The sequence below is a fragment of the Hyla sarda genome, chromosome 4, assembly GCF_029499605.1.
Source record: "Hyla sarda isolate aHylSar1 chromosome 4, aHylSar1.hap1, whole genome shotgun sequence".
Taxonomy (NCBI): Eukaryota; Metazoa; Chordata; class Amphibia; order Anura; family Hylidae; genus Hyla; species Hyla sarda.
The window spans coordinates 81,964,668-81,992,170 of NC_079192.1; the positions used below are offsets into that span (position 1 = coordinate 81,964,668).

The 27,503-nt window shown below is 43.1% G+C and overlaps 1 protein-coding gene across 1 annotated transcript in view; it reads left to right on the plus strand.

Moving 5' to 3' along the window:
- The window catches only part of LOC130366846 (uncharacterized), a 50,505-nt gene that overhangs the window by 11,688 nt on the left and 11,314 nt on the right, over positions 1-27,503 (plus strand). The window contains exon 2 of the mRNA XM_056569226.1: positions 21,541-21,624. Coding sequence (XP_056425201.1) covers positions 21,541-21,624 — 84 coding nt within the window. The remainder of the gene's footprint in view (positions 1-21,540; positions 21,625-27,503) is intronic.

A 27,503-nucleotide genomic window follows, 5' to 3' on the forward strand; every position in this document is an offset into this window, starting at 1 on the left:
ACTGCACGGTCAATGACATACACGCAAAAAAATTCCAAAGTCCAAAATAGCGTATTTTTGGTCACTTTTATATCATGAAAAGATGAATAAAAAGCGATCAAAAAGTCAGATCAATGCAAAAATGGTACCGACAAAAACTTCAGATCACGGCGCAAAAAATGAACCCCCATAGCGCCTCACAATTGAAAAGATTAAAGATATTTTTTAACAGTTAAATTGAAGAATTCAAATCAATAAACCTAAAAAGTTTTATTTAATGGTCCAGCAGCATGAGGAGACCACATGGAGGTACAGTGACACAGCGTGGAGGGGGTGGAAGCATGAGGAGACCATACAGTTACTGAAAAACACAGCCTGTAGTTGGCAGCTGCATGAGGAGACCATATAGTGGCTGAATGACACAGCCTGGAGTTGGCAGCTGCAAGAGCAGACTATAGAGTGGCTGAATGACACAGCGTGGAGGTGACAGCAACATAAGGAGACCATATAGTGGCTGAATGACACAGCGTGGAGGTGGCAGCAACATGAGAAGACAATAAAGTAGCTGAATGACCCAGCCTGGAGGTGGCAACAGCCTGAATAGACCATAGGGCCTCACAATTGAAAAGATTAAAGATATTTTTTAACATTAAAATTGAAGATTTCAAATAGATGAACCTAAACAGTTTTATTTAATGTGGCAACAGCATGAGGAGACCACATGGCGATAAAGTGACACAGCCTGGAGGTGGCGGAAGCATGAGGAGAACATAGAGTGGCTGAATGACACAGCCTGTAGTTGGCGGCAGCAAGAGCAGACAAAATAGTGGCTGAATGACACAGCCTGGAGTTAGTGGCAGCAAGAGCAGACAATATAGTGGCCAAATGACACAGCCTGTAGTTGGTTGCAGCAATAGCAGACCATATACTTTAGTGGCTGAATGACACAGCCTGCAGTTGGTGGCAGCATAAGGAGACCATATAGTGGCTGAATGACACAGCCTGGAGTTGGCTGCAGCATGAGCAGACGAAATAGTGGCTGAATGACACAGCCTGGAGGTGGCTGGAGACTTTAAGAGGAACAAAATGGTATACTACTTAGATGTGTGTATCTGGTTTGCACTTGTGAGGGAAGGACAATGTGCTTAAAACAGTATTTGTCTACAACACCAGCAGGTGTATACTTTTGGCTTGCCTTTCACAGTATCTAGGCCTTTAAGATTTTAACAGGAACAAAATGGTACACCACTTAGATGTACGTATGTGGTATGCACTTATGAGGGGAGGGCAATGCGCTCCAGCACTCTTAAAACAGTATTTGTCTACAACACCAGCAGATGTGTACTTTTGGCTTGCCTTTTACAGTATCTAGGCCCTTAATACTTTAACAGGAACAAAATGGTACACCACTTAGATGGATGTAATGTGGTATGCACTTAAGAGGGGAGGACAATGCGCTCCCGTATGTTTAAAACAGTAGTTGTCTACAACACCAGCCAGTGTGTACTTTTGGCTGGCCTTTCATAGTATCTAGGCCCTTAAGACTTTAACAGGAACAAAATGGTACACCACTTAGATCTACGCACAGGTTACACATAATAGAGGACAATATGCTATTAGTACTCTGCTCCCCCTAATTGGCTGGCTTCTATTAGCTTTTCAGTTGTTATACACACCAGTGCTGCAGCACACAATTGCTGTGTACTACACCCAAAATTGCACTTTCTTTCTCAATCTCACTTCCTTCCCTATCAGTGCTTCTAAACTGGATTTGGGCTTGAGGTGAATCGCTGCTGTAAAAAGGCTTTTCTGTGCAACACACACTGCTGTCTGTCCCTCTCTCTGTAATAGAACGCTGATGTGACTGGCCGCAAGATGGCTGCCGATTATATAGGGCTGTGACATCACACGGGTGGCTGGCTGCTGATTGGCGGCATGCTGCATGTGATTCAGGGTGATCCCGCCTACCCGCCCTGCCTTCCCAGCTTCCCAGGATTCCTTGCCCCATGTCCTCACATGTGGATCCTCCATTTTAGATGCCCCGCCCCTGGAGCCTGGACCGCACTAAATGGAGTTTAATGAAGCGATTTGTGTGATCGAATCGCGGCGATATTCGCATTCGTTACAAACCAAATTTTTCATGAAATTCGGAACTAATTCGGATTCGTCAGATTCGATTTGCTCATCCCTAGTAGCAACTTCTATCACTCTATATCATTGAGCGTATTACAATAAACACTTGTCTATTGAGATCTGTGCCGAGACCTAGGATGGGTAATATGCATTTCTAAAATGTGTCTTCTGCAGGAAAACTCTGTTGTTCAAACTTTTTATTGTTGCACCCCATACCTATGCAAGCTCTGCTGTGTCATGTTGTTTCTCCTAAACTGTATTTGTCATGAAGTGTATGTTTAAAGAAGCATAGGGTGAGAGAAAGAGTGGACAGCCCTATTGCTGTATATGTGTCACACAAACGTGCTCCAAAAATATGGATATCAATCATAATGCAAACAATGGTCCTGAGACAGGTATAAATACGGGGGTGAAAAGTGCAGTCTATAAATGTAAACAGTGGATACGAAGGATATATTGCACTCACCCATGAAGATAAATGTTTTCTTTTATGTTTTCTTAGATACATTAAAGGGGTATTCCGGGAATTTTTTCTATTTGACTATGCTACAGAGGCTGTAAAGTTAGTGCAGTTCATATTATAGTGTATTTAATTGTGTGTGTGACGGTTTTCTCACAATTCTTATGTGATTTTCACCCCAATATTTATTTTTAACAGCATACAAAATGACTGCTGTCTCGGATTTTTCCCAGCTTGCAATGCTGTCAAGACCTGACTCACTAGTCAGCTGATGACAGGGAGCCTGTCTGCTTCAATGGGTGGAGGGATCAATCTGCAACTAATGCAACAGCTGTAGGCACCCTGATTGAAGACCACAGGTCTGCAGCTCATTTTTGTTTCAATGAGTGGGGTAGCTGATGTGTGGGAAGGAGGAAAATGGAATCATGGGATTTGTCGGCAAACAAGAAAACTGAAAACAGGAAATACAAGTTCACAGAAAGCTAGCCACAGTATTATGGTAATCTCACAGCATAGCCATTTAGCCCAAGACAAGCGCAGATCCTTCCAAAGCATGTCCATTACTGTCTGCCAGGTACATACTAAAATCACCTTATGCTGGATAACCCCTTTAAAAGCTTGTGCCCGGTGGGAGGGAAGGGGTCACGGTCAGCACGAGGCTGAGGCCTCTGGATCTCCACTCAGCCTCGTGCTGACTGCAACCCCCTTCCCTCCCACCGGGCACAAGCTTTTAGTATATCTACAATAAAATAAATCTTTTATCTTCACGAGTGAGTGCAATATATCCTTCGTATCTACTGTTTACATTTATGTTTAAAGGAGTTCTCTGCTGCTATCCAAAGGATAGGGGTTAAGACGTCTGATCATGGAGGGCCCCGCGATCCTCCCTGCAGCAGCCCGGTACCTCAGAAGCCCAGAGCTAAGTTTACTCTGGGGCTGATGACGGGCAGTGCAGGTGATGGGTCATTGTGATGTCACGGTCTTCCCCTACAGGACATCATGCCCGCCCCCTCAATGCAAGTCTATGGGAGGGGGCGTGATGCCCCTTCCATAGACTTGCATTGAGGGGGGCGAATGTGACATCACGAGGGGGCGGGGCCATGATGTCACCGCACCGTCATCAGCCTCGGTGAAAACTTAGCTCTGGGTTGCTGAGGTACCGAGCTGCTGCAGGGGGGGATCATGGGGGTCCCCAGCGGCGGGCCTCCCGTGATCCACAGGATAGGGGATAAGATGTCTAACAGCAGAGTACCCCTTTAAGTGTACTTTTGAAATGTCATAGAGACTTGGCAAAAGTTTTAGCCGATGAGGATTTGGTATTCAAACTCCTACCAATTGCTAGAAAGAGGAGGCAGTAGCAAGACGAGGAGAGAAGCCCTCAGCCAAACACTTCTCCTGGCTTGTTGTAGAGAGAACACCTAAAACCTGATCAATCAATACTTTAGAAGCTTTTTTGGGGGGGCTGGGGATAAATGATATAACAGTTTACAATACATAGCAATTGATCAGACTTCAGTGCACTGGTTATTACAGGAAAATGATGTTCTTTGTTTGTGCTAATTTAAAAATAAAACATGTGGACTTGATATGTTTTGTTTGCTTGTGAATAACTTAGATTTGTGTAGGTTTAGGAAGTGCCCCAATGTGTAAAATGAAGTTTCCTAATTATTAGGTAAAACTAGCTTGTGCACCTGTTTTACAGCTTTAAGTCGTCAATAAGCTTTCAATAAGCATTTCAGTATAAGCTGTAATGTGTGTACATGAGGGGTAGAACTACCTGTATTTTGCCAATATATAACTAATTTATGGTATTTTCACCACATTTCCCCTCTGTGGGCTCCATCTCTAATTTTCTGTTGTCCCTGAGCTAGTGTGTCTCCTATTTACTGCACACACAGGAAAAGAGATCTTTCTCCTCTATATGTCCTTAGCACACCATTAGAAGCAGCAGCAGCATGGAGGGCATTGTAGAGCAGTACTAAGCAGTGTAAGCTATGAAATAAGCTCTGGGGTGATTTTTTGAGTTGCTGCTTTACCACATTTATTAATTAAATGGACATGTTTAGTATGTCTCACCTAGAGCCACCATTCTGGTAAAAGTGGTTGTTACGTTATGCGCTCTGGCCACACACGCTGGCCGTGAGCGCATGGTCCCCTTACCTCCTGCTGCCGATGGGGCTGGGACTCATATCGCAGGATGCGCCCGCATGCGAGCCCCAGTCCGTTGCTTTCCTGGTGTTTCTCTTGCCTCTGCCTCTCTGCTCCGGCATGCGTGTCCCCGACCCCAAGGCGCACACACGCCGGAACTTTAGGATTTAAAGGGCCAGTACGCTCATTAGCGTAATCCACCTGTGGCTCATTTATAAATTCCTCCACCCTCCTCAGTTCCCTGCCAGATCTTTGTTGCCTTGTGCCTTTGAGAAAGTGTTCCTCTGTATTGCCATGCCGTGTATAAGCTCTCTTGTGACTTGACCTTGCTCCTCTGCCGCCTGCCTACTGAACTCTTGCTTCGCTTTGACTTCGTTACTTTGCTGCCAGCCCTGACCTTCTGCTATCCAGACTACGAATTGCCTTATCCCTCCTGTGCCTCGCATGTCCTCAGCTGCCTGTGTGGTTGAGCTGTGCCAGGGGTAGCGACCTGGGTGCGCCTACTGCAGCAAGTCCATCCCGCTTTGCGGCGGGCTCTGGTGAAAACCAGGGGCACCTTAGACTCCGCTCCCTGGTATGGTCCGAGTTATCTGCCACACAGGTCCAGCGGATCCACATCCACCAGGGTTCCTTTCTTCAGAAACGTGAGTCCTACAGTAAGATCCGGCCATGGATCCCGCTGAGGTACCCATGCCTGAAGTCGTGGATCTTCCCTTTGTTGTGGTACGTCAGTCGCAGCAGTTGGCCCGACAGCCGCAGCAATTTTCTCAACTTTCAGCCATGATGCAACAGCTTTTGGCCTTGCAACAGCAGCAGGTACCGCAATCTGGCCCACTCCCACCTCCAGCTCCTGCAGTGTCTTGGGGCTCCCAGCTGCACCTGCCTTTGCTTTCCAAGTATGATGGGGATTCCAAGTCGTGCAGAGGCTTTGTTACCCAGTGCTCCATGCACTTGGAGCTCATGTCTGAACTGTTTCCGACGGAACGTAGTAACGTGGCCTTTGTCATTAGTCTACTGTCTGGAAAAGCCCTGTCTTGGGCTACACCCCTTTGGGACCGTGGTGATCCAGTATCCTCCAATCTGTCTGCATTCTTGGCAGAATTTTGCAGTGTCTTTGAGGAACCCGCACGTGCCTCTTCAGCATAGATGGCGTTGCTGAACTTCTGTCAAGGGAATTCTACCTTTTGTGACTACACGGTTCAATTCCGCATTCTAATATCTGAACTTGCCTGGAATGATGAGGCCTTGTTTGCCACATTCAAAAAAGACTGTCAGGCACAATTAAAGATGCTCCTGCAGCATGTGATCCTCCATCTTCTTTGGCAGAACTTATCCATTTGGCCACATGGATTGATTTGCTTTTTGCCGAGAGACAGGATGAATTATGCTTAGAGAGAGAACCTGCCCCCCTGACAAGTGCACCATGTGACCAGGAAACAGCCTGTCACTGTAAGGTCTCTCCTCTGCGCCTACCCGCCTGTGTGATACACCGATGACTCAATAAAGTCTTCTGTCTTCAAGAATCCCAGGTGAGTGCATCCTTTCGTTCTTCGACTTGTTTGATGGATCCAGATAAGTTGTCTGCAGTATTGGATTGGTCTCGTCCGTCGGGCCTACGTGCTATTCAACGCTTTCTGGGATTCACTAACTATTATCGTCAGTTTATCCCACATTTTTCATCCTTGGTTGCTCCTATTGTGGCTCTAACTAAAAAGGCATATAATCCTAAATCTTGGCCTCAAGAGGCTTAAGAGGCCTTCTCCCGTTTAAAGTCTGCATTTGCCTCTGCTCCTGTGCTTACAAGACCTGATCCGGAAAGGCCCTTTGCTTTGGAGGTTGATGCCTCATCTATTGGAGCCGGTGCCGTACTCACTCAGAAAAACGCCAAGGGCAAGAGTGTAACTTGTGGGTTCTTCTCCAAGACATTCTCTCCTGCTGAGAGGAATTACTCCATTGGAGATCATGAACTCCTCACCGTCAAGCTAGCTTTAGAGGAATGGAAACATTTATTGGAAGTTCTTCTCATCAGCATCTACTCTGATCATAAGAATCTTCCATAGCTTCAGTCTTCTCAGCGTTTGAATCCCCGCCAGGCAAGATGGTCACTGTTCTTTTCTAGGTTCAACTTCTTCATTCACTTCCGTTCAGCAGACAAGAACATCAGGGCTGATGCTCTCTCCAGGTCCTCTGACGTCATTGGTTTGGACTCCACGCCCAGGCACATTATTCATCCTGACCGTTTGATTCCTGCTGCTACTGCCGAGGTTCAGCAAGTTCCTCCGGGAAAATCCTTTGTGTCTGTCAGATTGAGACCCAAGGTCATGAAATGGGGTCATTCTTCCTTGACAGCAGGGCATCCTGGAATACGCAAGACTCTACTTCTTATTTCCTAGCACTACTGGTGGCCCTATCTTGAACTTGATGTTTCTGATTTTGTTTGGTCCTGTGTAACATGTACCCGTGACAAAACTCCTCGACAAAGACCTGCAGGACTCTTACAGCCTTTACCCATTCTTTGTTGTTGTTTAAATCTTAAACTTGGAGGTGTTTAAACTTTACATTTAATGCACCTTGATAACTATTAAGGCAGCATTAAGGTTCACCTGTGAGGCCGGCACACATACCAGCCAACTTAGGTAGGGCTTGTAGTCTGCCTCCCTCCTCCCATTGTATGTGTGTGCTTGTAGCCACACTGGAGGGTACCTGGGAGGAGGCTGCAAGTCGACCTAATGCTGCTGTAATTGCCCACTGGCCCCTGGTTTTTGCTTATCACGCACAGGTAGGTTAGCGTTAGGTCCCGTGCCACTTGAGAAACCTTGGCGTTGGTGTACGGGCTCTGGTATGTCCTTCATCTAAGGATATACTGGCGAATGTCTCAATTTTAACATCAGTGTTGAGGGATAGCCAACGTCATTGTATGCATCTACCACAGTAGTGCACCTAAATTCCTGTATTGTATTATTCCCATTCTAGAGACTCCCTGGTCCCATATTGCCATGGATTTTATCACCGATTTGCCACCTTCTCATAATAACACTGTCACTGGGTCGTTGTAGATTGGTTTTCCAAGATGGCTAATTTTATTCCTCTATCAGGTCTTCCTTCTGTCCCGCAGCTGGCAAAGTACTTCTTGTTGCATGTCTTTCGTTTACACGGTCTTCCTCAGCATATCGTTTCGGATCAAGGTGTGCAGTTTGTCTCTAAGTTCTGGCGAGCACGTTGTAACCGTCTGGACATCAATCTGGACTTCTCCTCAGCCTACCACCCTCAGTCAAATGGTCAGGTGGAGAGGGTTAATCAAATCCTTGAGACTTATCTTTGGCATTTTGTTTCAGCTCGCCAAGATGATTGGGTCGACCTTCTCCCCTGGGCTGAATTCTCATATAATCATAAGGATTCCGAGCCCAAGAGGTCGTCCCCCTTTTTTTGTTGTCTACGGACTCCATCTCCGTTCTCCTCTTCCTCTCCAAGTCTCCTCCGGTGTGCCTGCAGTTGATGAGCTTGTCAGTGACTTCTCCACCATCTGGCAACAGACCCGACAGTCCTCCCAGTCTTCTTCACGCATGAAGGGGCAAGCGGATAAAGGTAGAAGACCTCCTCCGTTCTTCTCTCCTGGTGACATGGTGTGGCTTTCATCCAAGTACATCCGCTTCAAGATCCCCTGTTACAAGCTCGGTCCCCGCTACCTTGGTCCCTTCCAGATTCTACAAAAGATCAATCCTGTCTCCTGCAAACTCCATCTACCTGCTACATTAGGTATTCCTAACTCCTTCCACGTTTCTCTCCTCAAGCCTCTTATCATAAACCTGTTCTCTTAGAAGAATATTGTCCCCACACCTGTCTCTGGCTCATCTGATGTCTACAAAGTTAAACGGATTCTTGCTGCAAAAACTGTGAGAGGTAAACAATTTTATTTTTTTTTGTCTACTGGGAGGGTTTCGGTCCTGAGGAGAGATCTTGGGGGCCTGAGGAGAATAACCTGGACCGTGACCTTCTCAGGAGTTTTCGCTCTCATGAAAGGAGAGGGAGACCAAAGTGTGGGGGGGGGGTACTGTTACATTATGCGATCCGGCCACACACGCTGGCCGTGAGCTCATGGTCCCCTTACCTTCTGCTGCCGATGGGGCTAGGACTCGCATCGCGGGTAGCGCCCGCATGCGAGCCTCAGTCCATCACTCTCAGGGTGTTTCTCCTGCCTCTGCCTCTCTGCTCTGGCACGCATCCCCTAGGGAGCATGTGCAGGAGGTTTAAGATTTAAAGGGCCAGTACGCTCATTAGTGTATTCCACCTGTGGCTCATTTATAAATGAGCCACCTCCTCAGTTCCCTGCTGGATCTTTGTTGCCTTGTGCCTTTGAGAAAGTGTTCCTCTGTATTGCCTTGCCGTGTATCAGATCTCTTGCTCTTGTGACTTGACCTTGCTCCTCTGCGGCCTGCCTACTGAACTCCTGCTTCACTTTGACTACGCTACTGTGCCGCCTGCCCTTACTTTCTGCTTTCCAGACTATGAGTTGATTTATCCCTTCTGTGCCTCTCATCTCCTCAGCCGCCTGTGTGGTCGAGCCGTGCCAGGGGGAGCGACCTGGGTACCGCCTGCCGCAGCAAGTCCATCCTGCTTTGCGGTGGGCTCTGGTGAAAACCAGCGGCACCTTAGACTCCGCTCCCTGGTACGGTCCAAGTCATCTGCCACACAGGTCTGGCGGATCTGCATCCACCGGGGTTCCTGTCTTTAGAAACGTGAGTGTTACAGTGGTTTACCAATGAAAAGTTTGGAGGGGGCATTTTACTGCACAGCTGGGTGACTAGGGTCTATTGTGCAGGTAACAGGGAAGCATGAGGGGATCCAGATCTACATTGTTGGGGGTTACAAAGAGTCAAATTCCACCAACCATAAAGTGGTGACCTTCACTACTTCTTTAACTTCACCCACAGACTGAACACAAGAATTTATGAACACAGGCCATCTTTCTTGTTATTAAAGTTATGTTTCTAACAAGCCTGTCACCCTTAACCCCTTAAAGGAGTAGTCCAATGGTGAAAAATTCTATACAGTTAGCAACAGTTTTAAAGTTATATAACTCTGCAATATACTTACTTAAACCAAGTGGAACGGAAAGTAGATTTTTTCCTGGTTTTCCTTTGGACAGGAAGTGCTGCATAATTCAGCATGTCGACCCACGCATTCTCTTCACCCGCAGCCATTTTGAGGTTGGCTTGTCATTTCTCTCTGCTCTGCTGCCCGGCCCATTCATTATACCCTCTCCTCCCCCTGTACAGCCCCTCTCCTCCACAATGCAGATTGGCTCTGTAGTCAGAGCCAATCACTAATGCTTCGCTGCGCAAGCGCAGCATACTCTAACCCCTGAAAAATTCTGACCGCAGAGCCCGAGGTCTGCAGGAGATAAGCCACGCCCCCTTACCCCCCCTCCTGGAGGATGTAGAGTGCAGCTCTTCCTAATACAAGAAGACAGTGCAGGGGGAGAATGAGGACTTACACCAGTGGTCCTCAACCTGTGGACCTCCAGATGTTGCTAAACTACAACTCCCAGCATGCCTGCTAGGAGTTGTAGTTTTGCAACATCTGGAGGTCCGCAGGTTGAAGACCACTGAGGTACACAGCTACTTCACTGCCCTGCTCTGTGTTTTCCCCGTGAAAACTTGAAACCTCCCTGTGATAAATGAGGTCGTGTGTAGACAGAGCTGGGGGAGGGGAGGGGCTGTGTACATCCTCATTCTCCCCCTGCACTGTCTTCCCCCGTGAAAAAATCCAACTCATGGCTGCTCTGTGTGTCCTATGTAGACAGAGCAGGGGAGGGAAGGAGCTGTGTACGTCAGTGGTCTTCAACCTGTGGACCTCCAGATGTTGCAAATCTACAACTCCTAGCAGGCATGCTGGGAGTTGTAGTTTAGCAACATCTGGAGGTCCACAGGTTGAGGACCACTGGTGTAAGTCCTAATTCTCCCCCTGCACTGTAAGTCCTCATTCTCCCCCTGCATATTATGCATCTTGTATTATACATCTTCTTGTATCTTTTTATGTCAGGATAGCGCAGCTGGTAATGAATGGGCGTATATACATTGTCGGTCGGCATAGCAATGTGTGGGCTGTGATTGGTGCAGCTATGAGGACTGTGATTGGTGAGCACTAGGAAGGGCAGTGACTTAGCATAGTAGGTTGTGTTAGAGGACGGCTTGGGGGCGTTTTTTTATTGTATGGGGGCGTAGATTATGTTTTGTACTTGGGAGGAAGTCGGCTGTGTGAGAGTGAAAAGGATCATGGGAGCTGAGCTCCATAACCAGGAAGTATAGGGATTTTCACTTCAGCATATCTCACAAATGGGAGCGGTCAGACAAATAATGAAAAGTGCTGTGTGATGATGGAGGCAAGGTCTACATTGTGGCAGGTACTTAATTTAGTTTTTTTCACTATTGGATATCTCCTTTAAGGACCCAGTCATTTTACACCTTAAGACCCGTCCATTTTTTGCACATCTGACCACTTTCACTTTAAACATTAATAACTCTGGAATGCTTTTAGTTATCATTCTGATTCCGAGATAGTTTTTTCGTGACATATTCTACTTTAACATAGTGGTAAAAATTTTTGGTAACTTGCATCCTTTCTTGGTGAAAAATCCCAAAATTTGATGAAAAATTTGAAAATTTTGCATTTTTCTAACTTTGAAGCTCTCTGCTTGTAAGGAAAATGGATATTACAAATATTTTTTTTATTCACATATACAATATGTCTACTTTATGTTTGCATCATAAAATTGACAAGTTTTTACTTTTGGAAGACACCAGAGGGCTTCAAAGTTCAGCAGCAATTTTCCAATTTTTCACAAAATTTCCAAAATCACAATTTTTCAGGGACCAGTTCAGGTTTGAAGTGGATTTGAAGGGTCTTCATATTAAAAATACCCCATAAAAGACCCCATTATAAAAACTGCATCCCCCAAAGTATTCAAAACGACATTCATTCAGCATTTTAACCCTTCAGGTGTTTCACAGGAATAGCAGCAAAGTGAAGGAGAAAATTCACAATCTTCATTTTTTACACTTGCATATTCTTGTAGACCCAATTTTTGCATTTTTACAAGGGGTAAAAGGAGAAAATGTATACTTCTATTTGTAGCCCAATTTCTCTCGAGTAAGCACATACCTCATATGTCTATGTAAAGTGTTCGGCGGGCGCAGTAGAGGGCTCAGAAGGGAAGGAGCGACAAGGGGATTTTGGAGAGTACGTTTTTCTGAAATGGTTTTTGGGGGACATGTTGCATTTAGGAAGCCCCTATGGTGCCAGAACAGGAAAAAAAAACACATGGCATACCATTTTGGAAACTAGACCCCTTGAGGAACGTAACAAGGAATAAAGTGAGCCTTAATACCCCACAGGTGTTTCACGACTTTTGCATATGTAAAAAAATGTAAAAAAAAATTCAATAAAATGTGTGTTTCCCCCCAAATTTCACATTTTTGCAAGGTTTAATAGCAGAAAATACCCCCAAAATTTGTAACCCCATCTCTTCTGAGTATGGAGGTACCCCATAAGTTGACCTGAAGCGCACTACAGGCAAACTACAATGCTCAGAAGAGAAGGAGTCATATTTGGCTTTTTGAGAGCAAATTTTGCTCGGGGGCATGTCGCATTTAGGAAGCCCCTATGGTGCAAGGACAGCAAAAAATACCCACATGCCATACCATTTTGGAAACTAGACCCCTTGAGGAACATAACAAGGAATAAAGTGAGCCTTAATACCCCACAGGGGTTTCACGACTTTTGCATACGTAAAAAATAAATAAAAAATTCAATAAAATGTGTGTTTCCTCCCAAATTTCTCATTTTTGCAAAGTTTAATAGCAGAAAATACCCCCAAAATTTGTAACCCCATCTCTTCTGAGTATGGAGGTACCCCATAAGTTGACCTGAAGCGCACTACAGGCAAACTACAATGCTCAGAAGAGAAGGAGTCATATTTGGTTTTTTGAGAGCAAATTTTGCTCGGGGGCATGTCGCATTTAGGAAGCCCCTATGGTGCCAGGACAGCAAAAAATACCCACATGCCATACTATTTTGGAAACTACACCCCTTGAGGAATGTAAAAAGGGGTACAGTGAGCATTTACCCCCCCACTGGTGTCTGTCAGATCTTTGGAACAGTGGGCTGTACAAAATTTTTAATTTGCACAGCCCACTGTTCCAAAGATCTGTCAGACACCAGTGGGGTGTAAATTCTCACTGCACCCCTCATTGCATTCCGCAAGGGGTGTAGTTTCCGATATGGGGTCACATGTGGGGTTTTGTTTTATTTTGCGTTTGTCAAAACCGCTGTAACAATCAGCCACCCCTGTGCAAATCACCTCAAATGTACATGGCACACTCTCCCTTCTGGGCCTTGTTGTGCGCCCCCAGAGCACTTTGCGCCCCCATATGGGGTATCTCCGTAGTCGGGAGAAATTGCTTTACAAATTTTGAGGGGCGTTTTTCCCTTTTACCTCTTGTCAAAATGAAAAGTATAGGGCAACACCAGCATGTTAGTGTAAAAAATTTATTTTTTTACACTAACATGCTGGTGTAGACCCCAACTTCACCTTTTCATAAGTGGTGAAAGGAGAAAAAGCCCCCCAAAATTTGTAAGGCAATTTCTCCCGAGTACGGCGATACCCCATATGTGGCCCTAAACTGTTGCCTTGAAATACGACAGGGCTCCAAAGTGAGAGCGCCATGTGCATTTGAGGCCTGAATTAGGGATTTGCATAGGGGTGGACATAGGGGTATTCTACGCCAGTGATTCCCAAACAGGGTGCCTACAGCTGTTGCAAAACTCCCAGCATGCTTGGACAGTCAACGGCTGTCCGGCAATACTGGAGGCTCCATTTTGAAAACAGTGGCGTACCAGACGTTTTTATTGGGGAGGGGAGGGGGGCTGTGTAGGGGTAGGTGTATATGTAGTGTTTTTTACTTTTTACTTTATTTTGTGTTAGTGTAGTGTAGTGTAGTGTTTTTAGGATACAGTCACACGGGCGGGGGATTACAGCGAGTTTCCCGCTGCGAGTTTGAGCTGCCGCACAAAATTTGCTGGCACGCAAACTTGCAACCTGATACTCACTGTAAGCCCCTGCCCATGTGAATGTACCCTGTACATTCACAGGGGGGGGGGGGGACCTCCAGCTGTTGCAAAACTGCAACTCCCAGCATGCACAGTCTATCAGTGCATGCTGGTAGTTATAGTTTTGCAACAGCTGGAGGCACACGGGTTGGGAAACACTGAGTTAGGAAACAGACAATGTTTCCCAACCAGTTTGCCTCCAGTTGTTGCAAAACCACTACTCCCAAACATTCTCAGGCATGCTGGAAGTAGTAGTTCGGCAACATCTTTAGAGCCAGATGTTGCCGAACTACAACTCCCAGCATGCTTGGAGTTGTAGTTTGCAACATCTGGAGGACTACAGTTTGCAGATCACTAATACAGTGGTTCCCAATCTGTGCCCTTCCAGATGTTGCAAAACTACAACTCCCAGTATGCCAAAACTGTCCAGGCATGCTGGGAGTTGTAGTTCTGCAACATCTGAAGGGCCAGATGTTACAGAACTACAACTCCCAGCATGCCTGGACAGTAAGGGCATGCTGAGGATGTGTAGTTTTGCAAAATCTGGAAGGGCACAGTGGTCCCAAAACTGTGGACCTCCAGATGTTGCAAAACTGCAACTCCCAGCATGCCCAGATGCCAAGGGCTGTCTGGGCATGCTGGGAGTTGTAGTATACAGGGTCCCAATACAGCAATGCATGTCGCTTTACGGCGACGTGCATTGCTGTAAAGGGCCCGACCGCGGCTGAAGATGCACTCACCTGTCGCCGCCGCCGCCGTCTTCATCGCCGGGATCCGGGTCTTCAGGGACCGGGGCCAGTCCCCAGCACTCCCCTCATCCCCCAACGTGTCCTCCGGTCTTCCTCCCGTCCTCTCCGGACCTCCAGGGGCCGGGCAGGGCGAGAGGAAGTTACCCCCCTGCGATTGGTCGGTTAACTAACCGAAGAATCGCGGGCGATAGGAGGAGATGGCAGGCTTGCCACCTCGCTCCTATACCTTAGCATGGTCCTGGCTGTCTGTGACAGCCGGCATCATGCAAAATTACCGGGCGGTCGGGTCCCAGAGACCCGATCAGCCCGGTATCGCCGCAGATCGCAAGGACGATTTCCCTTGCGATTTGCGGCGATCGCCGACATGAGGGGCCTACATGGCCCCCCTCTGCGTTTGCCCTGGGTCCCTGCTGAAGGATTTCAGCAGGGATCCGCTTCCGATCTCCACCTGGTGAGCAGCGGAGACCAGGAAAAGACCATTACGTATGCAGGGTGTGATGGCGTATGCATACGTCATGGGTCCTTAAGGGGTTAAAACAAATAAAGTTAGTTTTGTTAGAACGTAGGAAGAAACTGTAATAGACCAGCACTAATATGAAAAATAAAACTTACCACATCAGGAAGTAATGCTTGTCATGAAGCCATTGTGCTACTTATTTTTGCCCTTAGTAATTGGGGTCATACATTTTACTTTAAATACTAATAATAATTGGCGAAAAACTTTGCACCACGTCTGCAAATGTATTCAATAAATAAAGGAAGTCAAATCATTCCCATACACAGGCTCAGTTCTGCCATGCAACAAATATCATCGTGACACACAATGGTGTGCTGGAGCCTTATCGTTTAAAGAATTGGCCCTGAGTTACTGGGAATTGGAGCAACAATGTAAAATAGTTAAACCTGATTAAAGAGTGAGAACATTTGAAGTCACTTTACTTTATATGCCGTCTGTTTGCCTGAGAGATGTTTATTAAAAAGCAATTTGCACCATTTAGTAAATTAAGCAATTCAGTGCCAATAGATAATTTCATTTTGCACCAGGATATGTAATTAAGGGATGATGTGAAATGAACAATTCAAGACATTTATTGGGATTTCCAGCAATACAATGTTTGTTTATATACTTAGTATATACATCAATCAGACAGTACAATGTCATGTACAATGCCCGAATTTCTTAGAAAGGTGTTGTACAAGCCCTTGGTGATTAAGGAAATGGCTGTAGATTGTGCCCCATTGTGAACAGGGGGACCACTGATATGAAGACACACAAAATAGTCTACTGCTGACTACATTTGATCCATATAATAACAATGATATATATTTGTATATGTTTGTAAAATGGACTAGTATAGTACGTTTTGTTAAGGGAACTCAATGGGTTATGTTCAACATATTCCCTGAATGTAGGCCACCAATGTAATGTGAATGGGTCCATACAGAGCCCAAAACAATGATTTATATAAATCCTCAACCTTGTCATACCAAAAGTCCAACCTTACTATTACTTTGCACTGATGGCAGGATCCATTGGATCACTGGCGGCAGTGATTGGACAGATTTCTGGAAATCCCATGCAGGAGCCTTGTACTGTGCTGCTGGGGTCAGGCTCTGTACATAGTCAGCCTCCTTCCCCTCTGGCAACAGACAATATAGTCCCTCCTTCTCTGCCCTTTTTCTGACAAACCGGATCTATTTCTATTGGTTGCTCAGCCCTGAACAGAACTATGCAGAAACCTGGCTGTAGGGGATCAAGTGATCATGTGTGTCCACTGACACTCTTATCATTAAGTGGACATACATCATACACCAATAAAATTGGGCATATAAACTATGCAAACCATGTTCTTTTATGCCAAAGCATATCAAATTATTACCACCAACAAAAAAAAGAACAAAATATTCAATCACAAAACATACATTTTTTGTAATCATGATAAAAAGACCGAAAAATTGAAAATATGGTAACACACAAAATACTTGGACTGATAGGCAAAAACCATTGCAAAACATTATAATATAGTACAATAGTGGGAGTTAATATGCAAGCATATAGGTTTTACTTAGACTCACAATGTGATATGGATTTTATCAGTGCTATCTTACTCCCGGCCAAATCCTCATACAGAATCTATATACTGAAGTATACCAAAGTAAATCAAACAGAGCAATTGTCAGTTTCAAATGCTTCAAAGTTCTGTGTGCTCATCACTGAGCTTTATTTCAAATCGTTCATGCTTATATCACCTTTGTAATTAACATAAGTTCCCACCCTCACTAGTGGGATGTTCTTAGCCTTAGCATATCATATGAGGTATAGTCCTTTGCTAAACTTCAGGGGGCGGAAAATCCTCATGGCCAGCAACTTCCTCTACACAATGGTGGGGGCGAGATAGGAGAGAGCAGATGGGGAGGGGTAGCTTTGTCCAAATGGGCATTTTACATATGCAGTATATAAAATTTATGTATGCACACATATGCATCTATCACAATCCCCCCTAAAATGACCATTTTCCCTTTCCCTAATTTCCATCATCCTAACTCATCTGCCCCAATGTGTTTTCTCGAACGCTTCACTGTACTTTAAACGACCCATGGTTTGTCCATGGACAACCTTAGCCTCAGACTTTACACATATGGAGTTAGAGGCTGTCCCAAAGGTTTACTGGTGTTATAGATGGCATTTAAGCTCTGTAATGGGGTATGGGCTTCATCTGTAATCTCAAAGTCCACAATTGTCATCACTGGCATGGCATTCTCGATGGTCGTCTCACACTTCTTCTTTAGACAAGGCACAACACACAACAAAACAAGATTATTAGAATTCTAAGTATGGTTTTTTTAACGGTCCTGTATTGGCTGAGATATATATATATATATATATATATATATATATATATATATATATGTATATATATATGTGCAACAGGTCTCCCCAAACATTTTACATACCCCCCCTTTTTCCTCTTACACCATACATCATATCTAATGCGTACCATTTTGGACTGTTATAGCGGATGTGGCTCTTAGTTGTTTGGCCTGACCTTTAAGAGCATTTACAAAGGAATGTATTAATCTCTGTTGGTTATAAGAGATATAATTAATCTTGTTCATGGAAATCTGGGATATTATTGACTTAACTCCGGCTTTTTACTTGACCTATAGCTTTAAACTCATCTGGGACCCCCCTTGGGACTCCTATAGCATTAATATACACATGGGGGTCAAGGCTCCCAGCAGGAGCTGTACATTTACTTCTAGAATGTGGTTTGGGTTCCTTTGTAGGTTCGGTAACGGAAGTGTGTATGGGCAGACGTGTCTTGACTAATGTGCATTCTCCAGTTTAATTCCCTTCTAATCCGATTCTAAGCTTCATATCCCCAAGTATCCCATACTTCCCGATAGTTACCATTTACTCATCCCGCTAGCTAGGTCTATCCTTTCTATAATCTTACACCAAGTATTCCTTTTCTTTATAACATTATCACTCACTGAAATACTTACTTCATCCTACTATTGGTACATGTTCACCCACTGATTCTCGATCGCCGACATGAGGGGCCTACATGGCCCCCCTCTGCGTTTGCCCTGGGTCCCTGCTGAAGGATTTCAGCAGGGATCCGCTTCCGATCTCCACCTGGTGAGCAGCGGAGACCAGGAAAAGACCATTACGTATGCAGGGTGTGATGGCGTATGCATACGTCATGGGTCCTTAAGGGGTTAAAACAAATAAAGTTAGTTTTGTTAGAACGTAGGAAGAAACTGTAATAGACCAGCACTAATATGAAAAATAAAACTTACCACATCAGGAAGTAATGCTTGTCATGAAGCCATTGTGCTACTTATTTTTGCCCTTAGTAATTGGGGTCATACATTTTACTTTAAATACTAATAATAATTGGCGAAAAACTTTGCACCACGTCTGCAAATGTATTCAATAAATAAAGGAAGTCAAATCATTCCCATACACAGGCTCAGTTCTGCCATGCAACAAATATCATCGTGACACACAATGGTGTGCTGGAGCCTTATCGTTTAAAGAATTGGCCCTGAGTTACTGGGAATTGGAGCAACAATGTAAAATAGTTAAACCTGATTAAAGAGTGAGAACATTTGAAGTCACTTTACTTTATATGCCGTCTGTTTGCCTGAGAGATGTTTATTAAAAAGCAATTTGCACCATTTAGTAAATTAAGCAATTCAGTGCCAATAGATAATTTCATTTTGCACCAGGATATGTAATTAAGGGATGATGTGAAATGAACAATTCAAGACATTTATTGGGATTTCCAGCAATACAATGTTTGTTTATATACTTAGTATATACATCAATCAGACAGTACAATGTCATGTACAATGCCCGAATTTCTTAGAAAGGTGTTGTACAAGCCCTTGGTGATTAAGGAAATGGCTGTAGATTGTGCCCCATTGTGAACAGGGGGACCACTGATATTAAGACACACAAAATAGTCTACTGCTGACTACATTTGATCCATATAATAACAATGATATATATTTGTATATGTTTGTAAAATGGACTAGTATAGTACGTTTTGTTAAGGGAACTCAATGGGTTATGTTCAACATATTCCCTGAATGTAGGCCACCAATGTAATGTGAATGGGTCCATACAGAGCCCAAAACAATGATTTATATAAATCCTCAACCTTGTCATACCAAAAGTCCAACCTTACTATTACTTTGCACTGATGGCAGGATCCATTGGATCACTGGCGGCAGTGATTGGACAGATTTCTGGAAATCCCATGCAGGAGCCTTGTACTGTGCTGCTGGGGTCAGGCTCTGTACATAGTCAGCCTCCTTCCCCTCTGGCAACAGACAATATAGTCCCTCCTTCTCTGCCCTTTTTCTGACAAACCGGATCTATTTCTATTGGTTGCTCAGCCCTGAACAGAACTATGCAGAAACCTGGCTGTAGGGGATCAAGTGATCATGTGTGTCCACTGACACTCTTATCATTAAGTGGACATACATCATACACCAATAAAATTGGGCATATAAACTATGCAAACCATGTTCTTTTATGCCAAAGCATATCAAATTATTACCACCAACAAAAAAAAGAACAAAATATTCAATCACAAAACATACATTTTTTGTAATCATGATAAAAAGACCGAAAAATTGAAAATATGGTAACACACAAAATACTTGGACTGATAGGCAAAAACCATTGCAAAACATTATAATATAGTACAATAGTGGGAGTTAATATGCAAGCATATAGGTTTTACTTAGACTCACAATGTGATATGGATTTTATCAGTGCTATCTTACTCCCGGCCAAATCCTCATACAGAATCTATATACTGAAGTATACCAAAGTAAATCAAACAGAGCAATTGTCAGTTTCAAATGCTTCAAAGTTCTGTGTGCTCATCACTGAGCTTTATTTCAAATCGTTCATGCTTATATCACCTTTGTAATTAACATAAGTTCCCACCCTCACTAGTGGGATGTTCTTAGCCTTAGCATATCATATGAGGTATAGTCCTTTGCTAAACTTCAGGGGGCGGAAAATCCTCATGGCCAGCAACTTCCTCTACACAATGGTGGGGGCGAGATAGGAGAGAGCAGATGGGGAGGGGTAGCTTTGTCCAAATGGGCATTTTACATATGCAGTATATAAAATTTATGTATGCACACATATGCATCTATCACAATCCCCCCTAAAATGACCATTTTCCCTTTCCCTAATTTCCATCATCCTAACTCATCTGCCCCAATGTGTTTTCTCGAACGCTTCACTGTACTTTAAACGACCCATGGTTTGTCCATGGACAACCTTAGCCTCAGACTTTACACATATGGAGTTAGAGGCTGTCCCAAAGGTTTACTGGTGTTATAGATGGCATTTAAGCTCTGTAATGGGGTATGGGCTTCATCTGTAATCTCAAAGTCCACAATTGTCATCACTGGCATGGCATTCTCGATGGTCGTCTCACACTTCTTCTTTAGACAAGGCACAACACACAACAAAACAAGATTATTAGAATTCTAAGTATGGTTTTTTTAACGGTCCTGTATTGGCTGAGATATATATATATATATATATGTATATATATATGTGCAACAGGTCTCCCCAAACATTTTACATACCCCCCCTTTTTCCTCTTACACCATACATCATATCTAATGCGTACCATTTTGGACTGTTATAGCGGATGTGGCTCTTAGTTGTTTGGCCTGACCTTTAAGAGCATTTACAAAGGAATGTATTAATCTCTGTTGGTTATAAGAGATATAATTAATCTTGTTCATGGAAATCTGGGATATTATTGACTTAACTCCGGCTTTTTACTTGACCTATAGCTTTAAACTCATCTGGGACCCCCCTTGGGACTCCTATAGCATTAATATACACATGGGGGTCAAGGCTCCCAGCAGGAGCTGTACATTTACTTCTAGAATGTGGTTTGGGTTCCTTTGTAGGTTCGGTAACGGAAGTGTGTATGGGCAGACGTGTCTTGACTAATGTGCATTCTCCAGTTTAATTCCCTTCTAATCCGATTCTAAGCTTCATATCCCCAAGTATCCCATACTTCCCGATAGTTACCATTTACTCATCCCGCTAGCTAGGTCTATCCTTTCTATAATCTTACACCAAGTATTCCTTTTCTTTATAACATTATCACTCACTGAAATACTTACTTCATCCTACTATTGGTACATGTTCACCCACTGATTCTCCTCATACAATGTAACATACTAACAATCCGTTGTGATTATCTTTCCCTTTGGAACAACCATGGTTATGTACAGACATAGATTTAACAGTTATCAGAGATACATCTATACGGGATCATCATATGAAAGCGTCTCTTTCCTCACTTATTTCCTGCAAAGGTTTTGAAGAAATGGGTGACAATCACAGAATCTGAACTAGGTACAATTTTACAAAAGGTTCTTAATTGTATTCTTTACTGTATCTATGCTTAGGGATCAGTACAAACAGACGAGGACATACTGATATTGGCCCACCCCAGGCAGTTAGATGAAGTCTACTCATATTCTCTGAAACAGGTAACATGATTATGGAGTGTGTTGGTCAGGTACCTTTATTGTTTTTACCTAGGTCATAACAGACATAAATGATGACGTCTGTACAAACCTTCTTTCCGCATTGTTGAATCCTGACGCCACCCAATGTACGGACATTACTACACACATAGCTCCCCTTTGCTTAGTGTATGGGGTCATATATGTTACCATGGGGTACAAGACTGCTGGCAAATACATTTTCTTACCAACTTTCCGGATGCCGTCTTTGCCCTGTACCACCTCTTTCTTCTTCCATTGATCTCTCTCAGCATGCATAGCTGGTTCCTGCAAGAGACCTAACCAGAAAATTCCACATTGCCCAATGTACACTTTGTACCATAACTGTGAAAAGCAGGAGCACTGCAGCCTTGGCAGCCTTGGCAGCCTCCTTTATCATTTAGTTCCCTTGGCTTCTGGGGCTGTTTCCTTCATGTGGCTCTGATCTTTACAATGGCCACTTTCTCTGGCCGCTCTCGGACTGTGAACACTTGAATTACAAACTACAGATTGGATTCAAGAACACTTTTACTCCAATAGGCCCATATTTGTGGGCGGTAATTAAAGTGTACCCGTACTCATTGTGTCATACCTTCAGATATCTTACACATCTCAGTGAATACCTTCAACTTTACTTCTCTGAACCACCAGCTCAGATCGAGTGGTTTATTGGCGCGGGGTCACCATATATCATGTCTTATGTATTACATCTTTACATTACTTGGAACCAATTTACATTTATAACTCAGCATCCACCATGGATTATCTGATAACCTATCATGGCTCTTGGAATTTATTTTTTATTTTTTTAACCTTATAAGTTTAAGACAATCAGCATCTTCGTGTTACACTAAATTATCATTATAAAGTTATCCACTCAAAATTGATGTTATTCAAATAAATACAATGTAGAATGTATAAGTATCTCACATTGTGTATGCAGATACTATAAAACATTCAAGTTTAAACAGTAGATATGTAGTTTCTTCAATTTAATGCAACTGTGTTTCAGTAGACCAAGGCTGTTCTGTCAATCTTCCTATAAGCCCCTCCTTTTTCCTCCCACTCCTCTATGTCCCTGGTCACCACCACTTTGAGTCTTGCATTTTGTCCTCCCTCCGGTTTGGTCATTCCTCAATCACTTTCGAATGTCTAGGTATCTGCCTTGATCCCTGTGTTACTTTACAAGGAGACATACAATACACATATAACATGTAACAATACCAACAATTACAAATACTCAACGTACAACACACAGGGCCCACATTCTCACCAAAAACAAAATGTAAAAGAATAAAAATTTACAGAACTCTTTAAAAATTGGGAAAAATCACCTTCAATGCGCATTATTTATAATCAATAAACCATTAGCTGATTTTAAATGCTTATGGTAATATTTGTTAATTAAATAGTGATTACTTTTTAATTTATTTTACGTTTTATTTTATTCTCCTTGGCCAAACTTTTTCTCTGGTTACTCCTATGATATAATCAGACCATTAATTGCATTTCCTTATAAATTTCGTTTTTTACTTTTTTTACTTATTTATTTTTTCATCCATCTTGCACTCCTGCAAAAACAAACTTATTAAGAAATTAATAAAATAACATCAAATAGGTTCATTATGACATAAACATGTACATACACAGCTTCACCAGAAACCATTCACTGGTCATACTCCATGTATTCCTAATCCATTTAATCTACATCAAACATACTTCACTATACTAGATGTGCTAAAATGGCTGCTGGGGAGTGGAGGTGGGAACTAATGGGTGAGCTAAAATGGCTATTGGGGGGGAGGAACTTCACTTCTGGGGGTGGTAACATGGCTGCCCCCCATACAGAGTAAGCATGTGGCAGAGGCTAGCAGCCTCATGGCTATCTCCAGAAAGAGAGAGAGCATGGGATGAATAAAGGTAAAATCTTAATATTATCTGGGGTTGTGATTTTAAGGCGTCACTCCATAAGGGATTCTTAGCTCCATAATGATAGCATTATACAGACAGTTCTATTTTCACACTCCCTCCCCCCCCCCCCCTCACTCATTCTCCATTTTCCATTTATGATATCCCACATCCTAAACCAAAGGCTCTCTTCATTGAATATATAATATTTCTCACTGTACTATCAATGGTTTATAAAAATGTATGTCTGTACATCAGTGTTAATTTCATTACCTAAATATTTTCATCATACTTTCAGCTAACAACTTCTCCCTATCCATATCCATTCAGATGACTACAATATAACTAAGTTAAATCACAATTGTTCTCAAGAATCACACTGCTGTATATGACTGCATATAACACTGCTATATATGCTTATCCATCAACCATCAGTATATTTCAAACTTGCAACTGACTTAGACATTCTATAGAACATTTCTTACCCCTATTGAGCTGCTAACAACATCTGCTCCTCTTCTAATTCTCCCATCACTTATATATCTTTAACTTTTGGACTAACTCATCACATGCTTTCCATCAAAACGTCACTTTTTTTTTCTTACTCTATACATCTCCCATCATACCTTCTATTCATTCCATGATACATACACACTTTTTTTTCAGATTCTCCAGCTTTTATAAGTTTCCCATCTTTGCACACTCTCTAGGGTGGCCACCTATAGCTCCCCTCTCCCTTTCCTTTCAGCACAGCGAGGTCTGTGAAGACTGCAGACATAGGCTCCCTGCTTGTCCCTGACCACAGCTAGAGCCCACAGCCCCCCTTGGGACTTATTCATGGGCCTCCAGCTGTTGCACAAAGAAAACCCCTCTTAACCCCTGTACTTTAAGAGATATCTTTAAAACACTAATACATTTAAATGCAGTTCTTGTCAACTAGGTCTAGTATTAGAAAAGGGAAGATCTACCCCCTCTCTTCATCTGAATTAGCTAATTTAACAATAATCCATAGTTACATAGTTAGTATGGTTGAAAAAAGACATACGTCCATCAAGTCCAACCAGGGAATTGAAGTGAAGGGTGTAAGGGGATAAGGGAAAGGGATGTAGTTTTATAATTCTGCATAAGCATTAATGTTATTTTGTTCCAGGAATGTATCTAACCCTGTTTTAAAGCTGTTAATTGTTCCTGCTGTGACCAGTTCCTGAAGTAGACCGTTCCAGAAATTCACAGTCCTCACGGTAAAGAAGGCGTGTCGCCCCTTTAGACTAAACCTTTTCTTCTCCAGACGGAGGGAGTGCCCCCTCGTCCTTTGGGGGGGTTTAACCTGGAACAGCTTTTCTCCATATTTTTTGTATGGGCCATTTATATACTTATATACATTTATCATATCCCCCCTTAAACGTCTCTTCTCAAGACTAAACAATTGTAACTCCTTTAATCGCTCCTCATAGCTAAGATGTTCCATGCCCCATATTAGTTTAGTCTCGCGTCTCTGCACCCTTTCCAACTGCGCAGTGTCCCTTTTATGAACAGGCGACCAAAACTGAACAGCATATTCCAGGTGAGGCCGTACCAATGCTTTATAAAGGGGGAGTATTATGTCCCTGTCCCTTGAGTCCATGCCTCTTTTTATACATGACAATATCCTGCCGGCTTTGGAAGCAGCAGCCTGGCATTGCATGCTATTCTGTAGTCTGTGATCTACAAGTACACCCAGATCCTTCTCTACCAGTGACTCTGCCAGTTTAATCCCCCCTAAGACATACGATGCATGCATGTTCTTAGTACCCAGATGCATAAGTTTACATTTATCCACATTGAACCTCATTTGCCAAGTGGATGCCCAGACACTTAGTCTATCCAAGTCATCTTGTAACCTATACACATCCTCTATAGATTGTACCATGCTACAAAGCTTGGTGTCATCTGCAAAGAGCTGTTAATACCATCCTCTATATCATTGATAAATAAATTAAACAGCAGCGGGCCCAGTACTGAACCTTGGGGTACACCACTAATTACTGGGGACCAATCAGAGTACGAATCATTGACCACCACTCTCTGGGTACGATCCATGAGCCAGTGTTCAATCCAGTTACAAACTAAAGTTTCCAAGCCCAATGACCTTAACTTACCTGTCAGACGTCTATGAGGGACAGTATCAAACGCTTTGGCAAAATCCAGAAACACTATATCCACAGCCATTTCTCTGTCAAGGCTTCTACTCACCTCTTCATAAAAGCAAATTAGATTGGTTTGACAACTTCTATCCTTAGTAAACCCATGCTGGCTATCACTTATAATACTATTATCCCCTATGTATTCCTGTATGTAATCCCTTTTAAGTCCTTCAAACAATTTACCCACAATGCACGTTAAACTTACCAGTCTATAATTGCCTGGCGAAGACCTAGAGCCCTTCTTGAAGATTGGTACCACATTAGCCTTGCGCCAGTCCCTTGGCACAATACCAAACACCAGAGAATCTCTAAATATCATGAACAAGGGTACAGATATTACTGAACTTACCTCACTAAGAACTCTTGGGTGTAGTCCATCCGGCCCTGGAGATTTGCTTACATTTACTTTACTTAACTTACCTTGTACCATCTCTACATTAACCCCTTAAGGACCCAGCCCAAATATACCTTAAGGACCCGGCCATTTTTTGAACATCTGACCACTGTCACTTTAAACATTAATTACTCTGGGATGCTTTTACCTTTCATTCTGATTCCGAGATTGTTTTTTCGTGACATATTCTACTTTATGTTAGTGGTAAAATTTTGTCGATACTTGCATCATTTCTTGGTGAAAAATTCCAAAATTTGATGAAAAAATGGAAAATTTAGCATTTTTTTAACTTTGAAGCTCTCTGCTTGTAAGGAAAATGATTATTCCAAATAAATTATACATTGATTCACATATACAATATGTCTACTTTATGTTTGCATCATAAAATTGACGTGTTTTTACTTTTGGAAGACATCAGAGGGCTTCAAAGTTCAGCAGCAATTTTCCAATTTTTCACAAAATTTTCAAAATCAGAATTTTTCAGGGACCAGTTCAGTTTTGAAGTGGATTTGAAGGGCCTTCATATTAGAAATACCCCACAAATGACCCCATTATAAAAACTGCACCCCTCAAAGTATTCAAAATGACATTCAGTAAGTGTGTTAACCCTTTAGGTGTTTCACAGGAATAGCAGCAAAGTGAAGGAGAAAATTCAAAATCTTTATTTTTTACACTCGCATGTTCTTGTAGACCCAGTTTTTGAATTTTTACAAGGGGTATTAGATGAAAAATCCCCCCAAAATTTGTAACCCAATTTCTCTCGAGTAAGGAAATAGCTCATATGTGTATGTCAAGTGTTTCGGCGGGTGCACTAGAGGGCTCAGAAGGGAAGGAGCGACAATAGGATTTTGGAGAGGGAATTTTGCTGAAATGGTTTTTGGGGGGCATGTCACATTTAGGAAGCCCCTATGGTGCCAGAACAGCAGAAAACCCCAATATGGCATACCATTTTGGAAACTAGACCCCTCAAGGCACGTAACAAGGGGTCCAGTGAGCCTTAACACCCCACAGGTGTTTGACGACTTTTCGTTAGTCGGATGTGTAAATGGAAAAAAAAATTTTTCACTAAAGTGCAGTTTTTCCCCCAAATTTACAATTTTTACAAAGGGTAATGGGAGAAAATGCCCCCCCAAATTTGTAACCCCATCTCTTCTGAGTATGGAAATACCCCATGTTAGGATGTAAAATCCTTTGCGGGCGAACTACAATGCTCAGAAGAGAAGGAGTCACATTTGGCTTTTTGAAAGCAACTTTTGCTGAAATGGTTTTTTGGGGGCATGTCGCATTTAGGAAGCCCCTGTGGTGCCAGAACAGCAAAAAATACCCACATGGCATACTATTTTGGAAACTACACCCCTCAAGGAACGTAACAAGGGGTC